At 39.0% G+C, this 15411-nt stretch overlaps 1 protein-coding gene across 1 annotated transcript in view; it reads right to left on the minus strand.

The window, feature by feature from the left end:
• The window catches only part of HNMT (histamine N-methyltransferase), a 50159-nt gene that overhangs the window by 10177 nt on the left and 24571 nt on the right, over nucleotides 1–15411 (minus strand). The window contains exons 3-5 of the mRNA XM_045298897.1: nucleotides 8834–8941; nucleotides 7689–7819; nucleotides 561–662 (exon numbers count right to left, since the gene is read on the minus strand). Of these exons, the coding sequence (XP_045154832.1) occupies nucleotides 561–662; nucleotides 7689–7819; nucleotides 8834–8941 (341 nt within the window). The remainder of the gene's footprint in view (nucleotides 1–560; nucleotides 663–7688; nucleotides 7820–8833; nucleotides 8942–15411) is intronic.

The following is a 15411-nucleotide window of genomic DNA, read 5'->3' on the forward strand; positions in this document are numbered from 1 at the left end:
ACTTCACATGAGGGCATTGATTCTATGCCTACTCAATGTTTTGTGAATTGTAGTTCTTCTGAGAGAAAATGGTGCTCGCAGCATAAAAACAGGTCACATTTCATGGAATGATGCTTTAAAATTAAACCCTTTACACTAGCTTCACCATATGTTCACAGATGCTTTTTCTAAAATCATAGAAAAAGTGGCAGGCTGTTATAGACAGATTCCCTAGGAAAAACAGGAGTGGGTGAGCATAGGTTACATGCTTGATCACTGAGTCCTAGCAGTCATCCCACCCATTGCTACTAAATCTGAGTGAACCACTGGGAAGAACAGAAAAAAAATCAAGACAGACAGAACTTGGAATTATGCATTGGAAGTGCGGAAGTTCACTAAAGACTTCAATCTTTGGAATCCATTCTCATAGACACTTTCTCCTTAGATTTCATCTTGATGTTTCTTGGACAAGAATTTAGTATTATGTGTACTGTTTCCCTGCAACAGAAGCCATTACATAAAGGGAACACAACTGAAGTTATTTCCCTCTCATACGAACTAATAAAATAAAAATGACCTGCCTCTGGCCAATTCTGCCTCCATCCCATATGTATTCCATGCTGTCTGCTATGGGACCGTAGATCCTTACTCAAATTCAGCTGATCAGTAAGACATTCAACAACCTAAGAAATATTCTGGTTAAAAGAGAGGAAATGGTATATGGTAGACGCCTGCAACTTGTTCTGAAATACAATGACATTCTCCACAGTTCTCTGTAGATATTAATTTGAAAGAATGCCATGAGCGTAACAAGCACAACATAGTGGAAGACACATGGCACAAGAAATCTGTAGAGCAGAAGAGAAAGACTGAACGGAGCATTGCAAGACAAAGGGAAACATAGTTGCTGTAAGAAACAGAGAACATGGGTCTTGTAAGAGAAAGAGGAAGAAGCTGATCTCTGAAGGTGCAACCTGTTATAATGGGGAGGGATATTGGGTGCAGAGACGTGGTGGAGATGGTGACTTTTGTCGATAGGAGGTATTTTGAATAAGATCAAAGAAGGCAATGATAAGGGCAAGGTTAGTATCTGTCTGATATTCTCTTTTCCCTGTATAATATAAAATAAAATCATCAACTGTGATTGAGGGGGTATAAGGATAGAGGGACAGGATGAAATAATTATTTGTGCAATGTTAATAAAAATGCAGCATAGTTTTGCTGAACAAGGTAAAGTATTCCATTTTAAGTATATGATTTTGTCAGCTAAAGCAGCTGAGATGTTGGAACATCTACGATCAATCTTGGAGTCATTTCTTCATTTGATTTTTTCTAAGTTTATTCCTTTGAGGTAACCATAGTGTGGTCTACAGGAATGAAAATGGGTCCTAATGTTAGTCTAGTGGTTATTTCTAAAACATGCACAACTTCAGATGCTAACCAATATGTAAGTCCTGTATACCCGGAATCAGATCAAGACGGTGGCATAGTCAGACACTTCAGAACGCCCCTATCCAACAAAGACACACAAAAACAAGTGAACTGGATAGAGATGACAACGTTGGAAACCTGACTATGAAAAGCAAGGGTGAGAAACTGGACGGAGTGCAAAGTTCAAAGAGAGGTGGTGCACAAACTTTAGACCCAAAGAAGTACCAAGCATCAGAGCGTGTTAGATGGATATACACAGCATGACCATATTGAGATAAATCAAGAAGCATTTCCAGTAGAAGTTTTCAATCACCTGGTGCAGACAAGCAGGAATGATCCGGCACCCATACCCAGAGCCGGGAAAAAGTGCCCTCAATCTGTGGAAGTTAAGGCTCCTCACCTCACTCACTACCTCCCCTACCCCCCATCCAAAGCCAGTGGCCTAAGTTAACACATTTACTCAGCAAAATAAAAGAAAAACATAAAGACCCAATAGACACAAAATTAACAACGAAAGAAAGGAAGGGAAATCCACCAACAAAATGAAATCAATAAAAAAATTAAGTAAAACAAAGGAACTATCAACACCTTAAAAATACACATAAAAAAAGAACAGAAGTAAATATTTACTTATTGATAACCACACCAAATGCATTGGTTTAAATATATCACTAAGTAAGTTGGAAATGATAGAATGCATTTTAAAAATCACAACTAAGCAATAGGCTGCCTAAAAGAGAAACCGCTTACAAGCCAAGTGATAAATAAAATAAAATTTAAAATGTAAAAATATATATCTAGAAAACATTAAACAAAAGATAGAAGTAGTCATATTACTCTCTGACAATGTGACCTTAAGGGCAAAATCCATAAAAGATAAGGATGGGGATTATATAATGATTCAAAGTTCAATCCACTGCAATTATAATAAATATGTCCACAACTAATGTGTACATTAGGTTCAAAATATATGAAAGAAGCTCTAATATGCTTTATAAGAGAACTAGACAGTTACGCAATAATAAGAATATAATAAAATAACATGTAATGAAAATAAAAATAATAAAAATATACACTCTTTTCATTGTAAGACAGAACAATGAGAACAAAACGCAGGAAGGATAAAGAACATAAAGAATTCAACCTCCTAGATGTTTACAGAATACTCTAACCAACATTTCAATATTTCCAATCAGAACACAGGTATGCGAGGGCTTGCACAAATATACCAAAAGCATATATGTTTTGCAGCTGACATGGCTACACATGTAATTTTACATTCTGTAAAAATATCTATATATGAGATCAAGACCAAGAACATTACACCAAAGTCAGAGAAACTTTTATTAAAAAAATATCAAAAGACGGGAAGCTACTATTTCTTAGCATTTCCTCCATGTAGGTCTATACGTTTCTTAAGATGATCTTTCTATATCTTCAACCTTTTCCCTTTAAGAATCCTGGGCTCTTTAACATCAAAATGGCAGCATGGTCATCCTTGAGGGATCCAGATCTTGTTCATGTTCGGGGCTCGTTGAACTTTGGGAATAAAACTTTGGGAATCAGGCTGTTAGGACAGACAAGAGGAAGTTTTCCCACTGAATTCTCATAGGACAGCCTTTGCTACCTTCAAAGGTGAGGATTCTTGTGATGCAGGGAAAAAAGCCTCAGCCCAACGTTCCTGGATTTTTCTCATCACTGTGACTTTTAATTTTCTTGATATTTCTTCATAATAAAACCTGTGACTGCTCTGTGCTCTTCAAGTAAATCTATCTGAATTATTCCTTAGAATTCCCCCAAACAGTCAACATAACCTGCTGAGTTGATGGCTTGGCCTTCAATTTAACTGGCCCAGCAGATTCCCTTAGAAGTCACGGTTTTAATAGGATTTTTTTTTTTAATTAGGGCACCTCAAGGAAACTCAGAAAAGTGTATTACTGAAAGGACTTGTTTGCAGTCTTACACTCATGTTTAAACATGCTTTGTTTGGAACAAACCCATGTACATATGAACTAGAAAAATGCCAACAATCCATTTTACTTAACCTCATATGTAATAATCAGAGAAGTGAACTATGTGAAAAATAATGCAGCATCAAGATTGGGGGAAGGTTCACTAACAACCTACATATGCAGGTGACATAACCTTGCTTGCTGAAGATTAAAAAAACACTTGAAGTACTTACTGGTGAAGATCAAAGGCAACAGAATGCAGTATGGATTACAACTGATACAAATAAAACAAAAAATATTCACAGCATGATAGAAAGAGAAAATATTGATTTCATTGTATTTGGATCCACAATCAATGATCATGGAAGCCTCAATTGAGGAACCAAGTGAAATATTACATTTGGGCAAATATGCTGCACAAAACCTGAATGGATTTAAAAACTGTGGTACATACATACAATGGAGTACTATGCATCCCTAAAAAGCAATGATGAACACAAGAAGCACATCACCACATGAGAAGAACTGGAGGAAATCAGGCTAAGCAAAGTAAACCAAGCACAAAAGGACAAGTACAACTCGAGTCCACTGCGGTAAGCTTAAAAATGCAAAAGGGCCATAGGGGAAAAAGCTACAAACATTTTGTACAAAAAGTATACAAACATTCCTGGGGTGAGGTCCAGGTAATATGGCAGGGGCCAGACCAAATCCAGGAATGCATATGGTAGCCAACTAAAAAGGAGGGGGGTGCGGAGAAAAAAAGACATGGGTAGCAGGGAACAGGGCACTAAAGCACCCAAGGGGAGGGTATTGTTTATATCTCCACAGGGAAAGAGGGACCAGACTTCAACCCGGTGCTCCAAGATGTGAATGCAACATACCAGCATGAACAAGGGAACCAGTGGGTCTGTCGGGCGGGCCCTAATCCCAACTATGTGAACAAACCCCGCTCCTCACAGAATTCACTTCAGAGGACAGCACTGAAGCTACAGCTCAGGAAGAGGGACATGTATGATCACAGCACACAGGAGCAAATGAAGGAGGAGAAAGAGAGAATGGAGCACATCCTGGCCCACCAAGAATTGAGGATGATATCCCTGCTCAGAGCAGCCAATGCACAGAGAGGACCATATGGCCAGCCCACTACGAGATGTGATGTCCCTCAAAGACGCATAGCGCTATAGGGGACAACACGGATGTATAGTGCTATGGGGGACAACACTGGAGTCACAGTGCAGGAATTGCACCTGATCTGACCCCACCACACTGAAGGGAAACACTAAGGGTGTTCAATAGAACAGCAAGAGGAACAGAGCAACTAAGTCCCCAGCGAATACCAAAAATAGACTTTGGGGCTAGGGTCTGGCACTCCATCAAACTGGACTGGAAAATTTTCCTAAAGGTCAACAAACAGAGCTTGAATTATTTATCAGTTTTTCTTTTTGCTGTTGATTTGTTTTCTTTTGTTGCTTTGTTGTGCTCTGTTTTCTTTTTTTGTGCATTTTATTATCTCTGCATGTCTATCTAGATAAGATAGGTGGCGGCATAAACACTGTGGAGGAGAAATCAATGGGACCAGTTCTGGGGGAACATGAGTGAGGGGAAGGTGGGGGAAAAGGAAGTGGGTGTTAACAACCCCAGGGACAAGGAAATAACAAGTGATCTAAAATAGATACCAAGGAGGGTGTAGGAGGCCTGATACAGCTTGATCAAGGGCAATGTAGCAGAGAATTACTGAAACCCAAATGAAAGCTGAAAATGATAGTAGGACAAGAGGAAAGTAAAAGGAAATAGAGGAAAGAACTAGGAGACAAAGGGCATTTATAGAGCTCTGAATATAGGCATGCACATATGTAACAATAGGGCATGTATATATGATGATGCGGAAATAAATCTATGTACATCTATTTATAAGTTTAGTATTAAGGTAGCAGATTGACATTGGGTCTCTACTCAAGTACCCCCTTAACACAAGAACACTTTGTTCTATTAAGTTGGCATTCCTTGATGCTAGCCTTCCCAACAGGAAGACAAAGTGGGTGCATAAGCAAATATGGTGAAGAAAGCTGATGGTGCCCAGCTATCAAAAGATATAGCATCTGGGGTCTTAAAAGCTTAAAGGTAAACAAGCGATCATCTAGCAGAGAAGCAACAAAGCCCACATGGAAGAAGCACACCAGCCTGTGTGATCATAAAATGTCAACAAGATCATAAAGTGTCATTAAAGAACAAAAAATCATATCATTTTGAATGAGCGGGACTGCAGAGTGGAGACCCAAAGCCCATCTGCAGGCAATTGGACATCCCCTTACAGAAGGGTCACAAGGATTAGACAAGCCTGTCAGGGTGCAGTATAGCACCGATGAAGCATACAACTTTCCAGTAGTTCTTTAATGCTTCCTCCCCGCCACTATCATGATCCCAATTCTACCTTACAAATCTGGCTAGACCAGAGGATGTACACTAGTACAGATATTATCTGGAAACATAGGGAATCCAGGACATATAAACCCCTCAGAACTAATAATGAAGTAGAGATACCAGGAGGGAAAAGGGAAGGTGGGGGGAGAAAGGGGAACCCAATCACAATGATCCCCATATAGCCCCCTCCCAGGGGGTAGACAACAGAAAAGTGGGTGAAGGGAGACATAGGTCAGTCAGTATAAGACTTGAAAACATAATAATAATTTATAAATTATCAAGGGTTTGTGAGGGAGGGAGGGTGGTGGGGGGAGGAAATAATATGAGGAGCTGATACCAAGGGCTCAAGTAGAAAGAAATGTTTTGAAAATGATGATGGCAACAAATGTGCACATATGCTTGACACAATAGATGGATGGATGGATTGTGATGAGTTGTATGAGCCCTCAATAAAATGATTTTTTAAGTTAAATAATAAATATGGCACTTTGACCCAGCCTATGGTATTCTCAATCACCTCCTATGCATATGAATGCTGGACAAGGAATAAGGGAGACTGGACAAGAATGGACACATGTGAATTAGAGTGTTGGCAAAGAGTATTAAAGCACCACAGACGGTCAGAACAACAAACAAATCTGTCAGGGAGGAAATACAGTCAGATTGCTCTTCAGAAGCCAGGATGGTGAGTCTTTGTCTCATATACTTTGGGCATGTTATCAGGAGTGGATTGACATAGTAGCTATGGCAACAAGCTCAAACTACCTGGTGCCTGGCTACTATTACTGACCACTCTGATCAGGATCAGATTTGAAAGTTCTGGATAGGGTAGGAGATAAATTAGAACAGAATTCGAGAGCATGAAAAAGAGTGGAATGACTGGTCTGATAGAGACAATGCAACACCTAAATATGGAACTGAATCCATCCCTGGAGATGGCAAAAAATAGACAGACCTATAAAGAGGACAATAATATCCACAAGCAATGCAACCAATCCACAAGCAATAGAGACCGAAAGGGCACTATTTGCCTCCAAATATGTTCAGAAAGTAGGAAAGAAGAAGAACAAATGGAAGCAGAGACCCCAGGGAAGAAGTGGGAAGATTGTTGCTCCATTGAGAGGAGTATAACTATTGTCATGAAACACAGAGTGTGTGAACCATTGAATGGAAAAGCTACATACTCTGTGAACTTTCACCTCAATCACCATGAAATATTTGAAAATAAATAAAGTCTATACATTGCATATGGCAGCCAGCACTATCTGTGTTCCCTGGGAATATGGTTCCATACCATTTATAAAAGATTCACCCACTTCCAAATCCATTATCTAGTCAGTCAGTGCTGAACCAAGGAAATGATTACCTGCAGAGTGGCTATCCGCTGTCAGTAAAGCTGAATGACTTGAAGACCCGTCTCACGTGCTCCTCCTGACATGTCCACTAGCCAGGTCACCTCGGAAAGCCCACAGCAAGGCACTGTGAAGGCTCTCTAGACTGCTAACATTATTAAGAAACTAATAGGATGGGAATGTCTGCATTCCCATGTCTGCAAACCTATCCATGAGTTTCAACCCTAGAATGATTGCTAGAAAAAATAATCAACCCAACATTAAAAAAAGATAACTGTGGAGGTACACTGAATTTTAAAAATAAGAACTTTAAATGCTTACAAACCATTTATCCTCACTGATATGGAATCGATTCCAATTCATTAAACCCAAACCAGACTCCCTGCCATCAAGTCACTTCCAAAATCTTTATCTTCAATTTGGCCACACAATGAATGTTTCCTTACCAAACTACAAATCAGAAGAATATTCTTTTCTTTTTCCTTTACACATTAGAACGTTAGGCACTCTTCAGGTACATTTCTGATAGTATATTATAATAAATATTTCTTACCTGAATCATATGAATAAAGTTCCATTTTTGATGCTCTTTTTTCTCCGTCACTCTATGTTGATATTCAGACGATGTTTCCTTATGCCAAGCAAACTTTATGTTCTCGAGGTTTGATGTCTTGGCTACAAGTTCTAAAATACAGAGAAGCGGTAGCACACCATTAATTTTAATTGCAAATGTAGAACCCATTTCCATTTAGAATTTTAATGCAATCAATGTTATATACATAACAGGTATAAAGCACATTTTTCTTTCCTACAGAGCTCTGGGAGATCAGAGAGTTACTTTGGATTTTTTTTCTTGAATTAAATGAAATTAGAAGTTAAAGAGCCAATCAAAAATAACAATGAGAATCCTGGTCAGACACAGGTTACATGATCTTATTCTTAATTAGGAAATAGGGGTAGATTTTTTCCAATGGGAAATTGATGTGAAATAAATGCTATGATTTTGCTACACAGAAGTTAACAAACTACAGCCCAGGTGCCTACGGTTTTTGTATGGACATCAAGCTAAGAACATTTTTTCACATTCTTAAATAGTTAAAAGACTAAAAAGAATCATAATATTTTAAGACACATGAGAATTGCATAATATTCGGATTTCGATAAAGATTAAATTTCAGATAAATTTCAGAATTCCATAAATAAAGATTTACTGAGAAACAGCTTCATCCATTAGTTTTCCTATTGTCAATGGTGGCGTTTATGCTACTACAGAGGGTAGAGTACTAGAGTCAGAGACTACCAGGCCTGCCAAGCCTGAAATATTTACTATATGACTGGATCTCCTCAGAAAAAATAATAATAATCAACTCAGGGTAATTCCTCAAACATAAATTCTTTAAATATTTCTGATTAAGCAATGACTCTGAGCCTATGAATAAATAGTGTAAAAGAAAAAAAAGATGACTGGGGAATAGATGGAGAGTTGATAAGAAAAGGAGTCTAATTATTTATGGTTCATATTTAAAGTGTTTAGTCATGCCTGCCAAGAAAACAAATTAATTAGGTTCCTCTCCCAACAAGCTTACAAAGAGCATGCCACAGTAAACTGTGCTGTTAATGATCCAAGGGACACTTTGGGGATGATAAGCCTTTTGGGATAGGATTTGGCAAGTAGCATCATGAGGTACACACTGATACCTTTGTACTTAGCAATTTGCTCAGCACTTGGTTCAACAACTTCATTTTTTATGTGAATTCCTGGATATTGAGCTTGTATTTTGGAGAGAATCTGAAGGTCAATCTCACCTAGAAGACAAGCACATGATAAGGGTCAAGTCACTGGAAGAAGAGATGATTAAAAGGAAGAACAATTTGAGTTGCTTGATTATTTTACTTTTACAACAAAAGTCCTGAATGAAAAACAATGCTCAATTCTTGCCTGCCACAACACCTGCAAGACAGAACAACTAGACTTTTAGTAAGCATAGTAATGTTTATCTGGCTATGCAAGGGCATTCAACTGTGAGGGTCATGCCAAATTATAGATATCACTGAAAAGAACAGGAATTCAAAACAGTTATGTGCACATGAAACTTATATGCAAAAGACCTCTTCAACGCGTAGACAGCACTGAAACCCAGGAGAGGTGATATCAAGTTGTTCAAGCAGGAAGAAAATGCTTTGAAATGGATTTGGGAACGATTGCCCAACACTGTTTGATATGATTGAACTATGGAATGGCATAATGTTTGGATTAGCTCCTAATAAAATGGTGGGGGGAGGAGTTAGAGAGATGGAAACATTGCCTTTATAAGTATATTGCCCTAGTGTTTATATGTTGAAAAATAATGGATGTACATTTGATAGTTTTGCTTAAAAAACATGTGATTTTAAAAAGATGCTTCAGAGAGAAATCTTTAAGTTAAATCTTTGTGGAGCTAAATAAAAAAAATGAATGGCAATGGTGTTACTTTGAGAATTAGGGTTCACCTAACAAAAAACGTTTAACTTGTGTCACATAGTGTGAATGCTAAATAATGAATACAAAAACTAGAGAAGAATTAATACCTTTAAATTATGGTACTGATGAAGAACATCCAATCTACCATAGATTGCCAGTAAAACAAATAAATATGTCTTCATAAAAGCAAAGCCAGAATACTCTTTACATGCTTCTGAATGGTGAGACTTCGCCTTATAATCTTTGGCAAGCGGTCAGAAGGGGCCAGCCCCTAGAGAAGAACGTCATGCTCGGTAAAGTGGAGGCTCAGGGAGGAAGACAACAACTCTCCACAAGACTGATTGACACAGTGGCTACAACAGTGGGCCCCCCATGGCAATAATTCTGAGGATGGCATTGTTTTCTTCTCTTGTGCACAGGATTGCCATGTGTTGGAACGGACTCAATAGCACCTAACCACCACAATGCCAGTGTGATTTAAAAAGAACAAAAACAACTATGAAAGTCATTCATGAATGCCTCTACTTTATTCATTCATATAATCTTTAATATATTTTATTACATTTCATGATTATATTCTCTCATCACATTTATTTGATATGTATGATGAACAAATCATCTGAAAAATTGGACTGTATGAAGTAGAATGCAGCATCAGTAAAGGAGGAAGGCTTATTGACAACCTGCTATATGCAGATGACACAACCTTGCTTATTGAACGGGAAGAGGACTTGAAGCACTTATTGATGAAGACTAAGGATTGCAACCTTCAATATGTGCTACAACTCAACATAAAGAAAACCTAACTCCCTCCAACTGGACCAATGGATAACATCATGAGAAGTGGAGAAAAGATTGAAATTATGAGGATTTCATTTTACTTGGATCTATGATTGGTGCTCATGGAGACAGCAGTGAAGAAATCAAGCAACATACTCTATTAGGCAAATCTGCTGCATAATATTTCTTTAAAGAGTTAAAGAACAAAGTGGTTACTTTGAGGACTAAGATACCCCTGACTCAAACCATAGTATTTTCAATCAGCTCATATGCATCTGATGTTGGACAACTGAAGAATTGATGCATTTGAATTATGGTGTTGGTGAAGAATACCAAAAATATCATGGACCATCTTGGATGAAATACAACCAGAACACTTCTTTGAAGTAAGCACGTGGGGACCATACCTCAAATACTTTGGACATGCTATCAGGAAAGACCAATTCCTAGAAAAAGACATCACACTTTCTAAAGCAGGAGCAAAAGAAAATTAGCAAGATCATCTAACAGGATTGACACAGAGGTTGCAATGATGGGCTCAAACAATGGTAGTTATGAGGCTGATTCGGGACTTGGTAGGGTTTCATTCTGTTACACATAAGATTTCCCTGAGTAGCAACTGACTCAACAACATCTAACAACAAAAAGGCCAACCATAATTCATTGACTTTGTTATTGTTTGTACGAGACAATCAACACTTATTTGTTATTGTTTGTATGAGACATCAACACTTATTTTTATTTCAATAAGTAAAAAAAGACATACACACAACACTGTCAATTATGATGTTAAAATTTCATCACTTGAAAAATGTATTCTCATATAGTGTTGTAGTTGTTGTTAGGTGCCTTTGAATCAATTATGACTCACAGCAACGTAATGTACAACAGAACAAAATACTGTCCAGTCCTGTGCCATTCTCACAATTATTATGCTTGAGCCCATAGTTGCAGCCACTGTGTCAATCCATTTTTACATGCCCCTCAACTTTACCAAGCATGATGTCCTTTTCCAAGGCCTGGTCTTTCCTGATTACACATCCAAAGTACATGAGACAATCTTGCCATTATGGTTTATAAGGAGCGCTTGGGTTTTATTTCTTCCAAGATAAAGGTGTTTGTTCTTCTGGCAGTCCATGGAACTTCCAGTGTGTTTACAAAAGTACCTTCATCCAAATACATCAGTTCTTCTGTGGTCTTTCTTAGTCACTGTCCAGCTTCTGCATGCCTATGAGGAAACTGAAAGACCAGGACTGGGGTCAGGCTTACTTTAGTCCTCCAAGTGGCATCCTTGCTCTTCAATGCTTTAAAGAGATCTTCTGCCACAGATTTTCCCAATGCAATGCATTGTTTGATTTCTTGTCTTCTGTTTCCATGAACATTAATTGTGGATTGAAACAAGATTAAAACTTGTATCCATTTATCACCATGTTGTCTACTGGTCCAGTTATGAAGATTTGGGTTTTCTTTTGATGAGTTGGAATCCATATTGAAGGCAGCAATCCTTGATCTTCATCAACAAATGCTTCTTCAAGTTCTCACTTTCAACAAGGAATGTTGCTTCATTTCCATATCACAAGCTATTCATAAGCCTTCCTCCATTTCTGATGCTGTTCTTCTTCATATAGTTCAGTTTCTCAGATTGATTGCTCAGTGTACAGATTCAATAAGCATGGTGAGAGGATACAACCCTGACACACACCTTTCCTGATTTTACACCATGCAGGACCCTCTTTTCCTGCTCAAATCCCTATGTTGGGTTCACGCATAGATTCTGTATTCTAGAATTCCCATTTTATCAAAGGTGTTCATAGTTTGGTAGGATCTACACAGTTGAATGCCTTTGCATAGTCAATAAGATACAAGTCAACATCTTTCTGGTATTCTCTGTTTTCAGCCAAGATCCATCTGATGTCAGAAATCATATCCCTCATTCCATGCTTGAATTTCTAGCAGCTCCCTGTTTATGTACTGCTGCAAGCATTGGTGAATGATCTTCAGCAAAATTTTAAACACATGTGATATTAATGATATTGTTCAAGAACTTCTGCATTCTGTTTGGTCACATTTGGGGGGAGTGGGGGAGGGCTGGGCGGGTACAAATGTAGATCTCTTCCAGTCAGTTGTCCAGGTCTTCCAAATTTATTTGCATAGGCAAGTGATTGCTTTCAGTACTTCATCAGCTTATTGAAACATTTCAACTGGTCTTCTGTCAATTCCTAAGGCCTTGTTTTTGTTTTGTTTAATAATGTCTCCAGTAAAGCTTAGACTTCTTCCTTCAGGCCTTGGTTCTTAATGATATGTTACCTTTTGGAATCCGCGTATATAATCACTATTTATTAAAGAAGCAACTTATTTAAACAACCAGACACTTGCCTTGAAGGGAAAACTATCCAGGCTTCATTTCTCTGATAGTAATTTACCCCTTCTTAAAGACAGATTGCCCTACATGTAACAGCCAGGTGTGAAAAAGTTATAAAATTGTCCTTGGTTTTACAACAATGAATGAAAAACATTAAATTCCCCAAAGTAGGCAAGAATTCTTGTTGTTGTTGTTGTTAAACAGTGTGAGTGAAAAACTTACAGGAATATAAAGACCTGAGAGAGACGAGCATGCCATGAATGGAGAAGGGGGGTGTATTAGTCTAGGTACTTTGGAGAAACAAATCCACAGCAACTCATGTATAAGAGAGAGTTTTATGCAAAGAAAATGTGCATCACGAAAACATCCCACCCAACCCAATGCTGCCCAAGCCCACAAGTCCAACATTAACCCATACCCAACACCAGTCCACAAAGTCCTTCACCTCACAAAACAGAGGCAATGATGCCGACTGCAGGAGGAAAGCTGAGTCCGTGAACAGGTAAGCATCTCAGCACTGGCAGGGGTCTCCACACGGCTGCTCCAGCACCCAGGGCTGCATCGGGATAGATCCATGTGGCTTCTCCTTGGGGATTTCTTGTAGGAAGTCCATCTTGCAAGCTGAAGCAGGGAACTGCTAAGGCAGCTGCACCCGATGCAACCATCACAAAGCAAGAGACCCGAGAACTAGAAAGGCGAGGCTTCACCACCCATTTATCCCTCCGCCTTTCAACCAGCCCCACATGTGATTAGCGGCCAGGCTGGCACAATTAACTAACTCAGGGGGTGTTCACCAGAGCAGCATTTTTCCCATGCCGTCTCCACCTGATGTCCATCAAAACACACCATTGACCATTTAGTAAAAAGCAAAATAAACAAAGGAACGAGAATGCAGTATGCTTATGCACAATACACCAGTTACTTTATGTGCAATAAAGGAATGGGGAAGGGGAAATGAAAGAATAGAGAAAAGTATATACTGTCGTCGTCAAGATGTGGTGGAACCTAACTGCTGTTTTCAAATTGAAAATGGCTTCTCGTCCTGAGGACCAGAAGGAAAGGAGGAAAGGAGCAGGCTCCCTTTTAGACGATGCCTCCTGTCTGCCGCTGGAACACATCCGTGGTGTCTTCAACTGTGCAGGTGTGTCTGTTTCACTGATTGGCTGCCCGTCAAATCGGAATCTGATCTGCCTCATTGACAAGCCCTGTAGTTCACGGCAAGCTTTCATTAGGCTAGTGTGTGGCTCACACCTCTTAATCTTAAACTGCACCACAAAACCATCCTGCCCCACCCCCTGCAAATTAATATGATCGGTTTTTCTTAGTCTTGACTAGTTCTTGGGTTTCTCGGTAGCCAGCGCAAGCGCCGGACTATCAGCTGCTGCTTCACAAAAGAGGTAGCAGGTCCTCACCGAAGGAGCGCACAGGAGCAGAAGAAGCCACAATCACCGTTCATGCTGTTGAAAAAATGGCCTGGGAGATGACGAAGTCCTGCACAATTCTGTCATGTTAGCTCCAGCTTAGTTTCTATCATAAAGGCCACGTGTTCCAACCACGGCCCCTTCCTCTTTGTTTTGAATTCTCATTGCAACAGTTATCAATGCATCTTGATTTCATGCTTGAACAATTTCAGACTGAAGAAGTTCATAAAATTCTTCCACTCCTTCAAAACTGGCTTGAGCAGCTAATGCAGACATTTGAGTAACAGTTCTACGGATTGGCTTTCCTTGGGCATGAATAGCTGCTATGTTGTCAGAGACATCACTGTACTTCAAGATATTTAAATTGTTCTTTTGAACAATGAATGTGACACCTTTCCTTTTAAATTCACCATTCCCGACATAATAATCCATCTGATGGTCTAATTCAAAATGGCCAATATCAGTCCATATCAGCTCACTGATGCCCAGGATATGAATCTTTACATATCCCAGTCCATTTTTAAAAATTCCAATTTTCCTCTATTCCTACTTAATACATCTGAAATTCCTAGTAGATGTTTACAGCTGTATTTGCTCATAGTGAGTCATATACCATCAGCAAACGAAGGTCCCGAGAGTCTTACCCCACCCACGCCGGTGGAGTCCACTCTATTATGAGAAGGCAGCTCTTCTTCAGTAATATTTTTAGTACCTTTGAATCTGAGGGTCTCATCTTCAGGCACTTTGATAATTTTCACTCCTATTCCTGAGGTTTTCAATGGCCAATCCTGTGGAAGTGGACAGCATATTCCTTCTTCATAGTCTGTTCTTAGTCTTGAAGCTTTGCTGAAACCTGTTAACCTTGAGTGATCCTTCAGGTATTTGAAATACTGGTGATACAGCATCTGGCAGTACAGCAATACACAAACAGCCAGAGTATGACAAATTGGCAGACAAAAACTCTAGCTGCCATTTACTGACAAAACATTGCCTGAGCACTTTATATAGAGCAGCTCCCTTAATCCTGACCACCGTGCTAACACAAATTCCATGAAATTATTCCCAACTAGAAGAGACAATTTAAGTCATTTGAGACTCAGCGGATATTACTAAGCCTAAAGACGCATATGCCTAATACCAAATGTTTATTCTTCTGACATCATAGTAAAACATAAGAAAATTTAAAAAGTAGTAATGAGACATGATATATATGTCCATTCAAAAATATACACATATGTGTAGAAATGCAGTT

Source organism: Echinops telfairi, unplaced genomic scaffold (assembly GCF_000313985.2).
Source record: "Echinops telfairi isolate 266 unplaced genomic scaffold, ASM31398v2 ScPeMD7_4;HRSCAF=17, whole genome shotgun sequence".
NCBI lineage: Eukaryota > Metazoa > Chordata > Mammalia > Afrosoricida > Tenrecidae > Echinops > Echinops telfairi.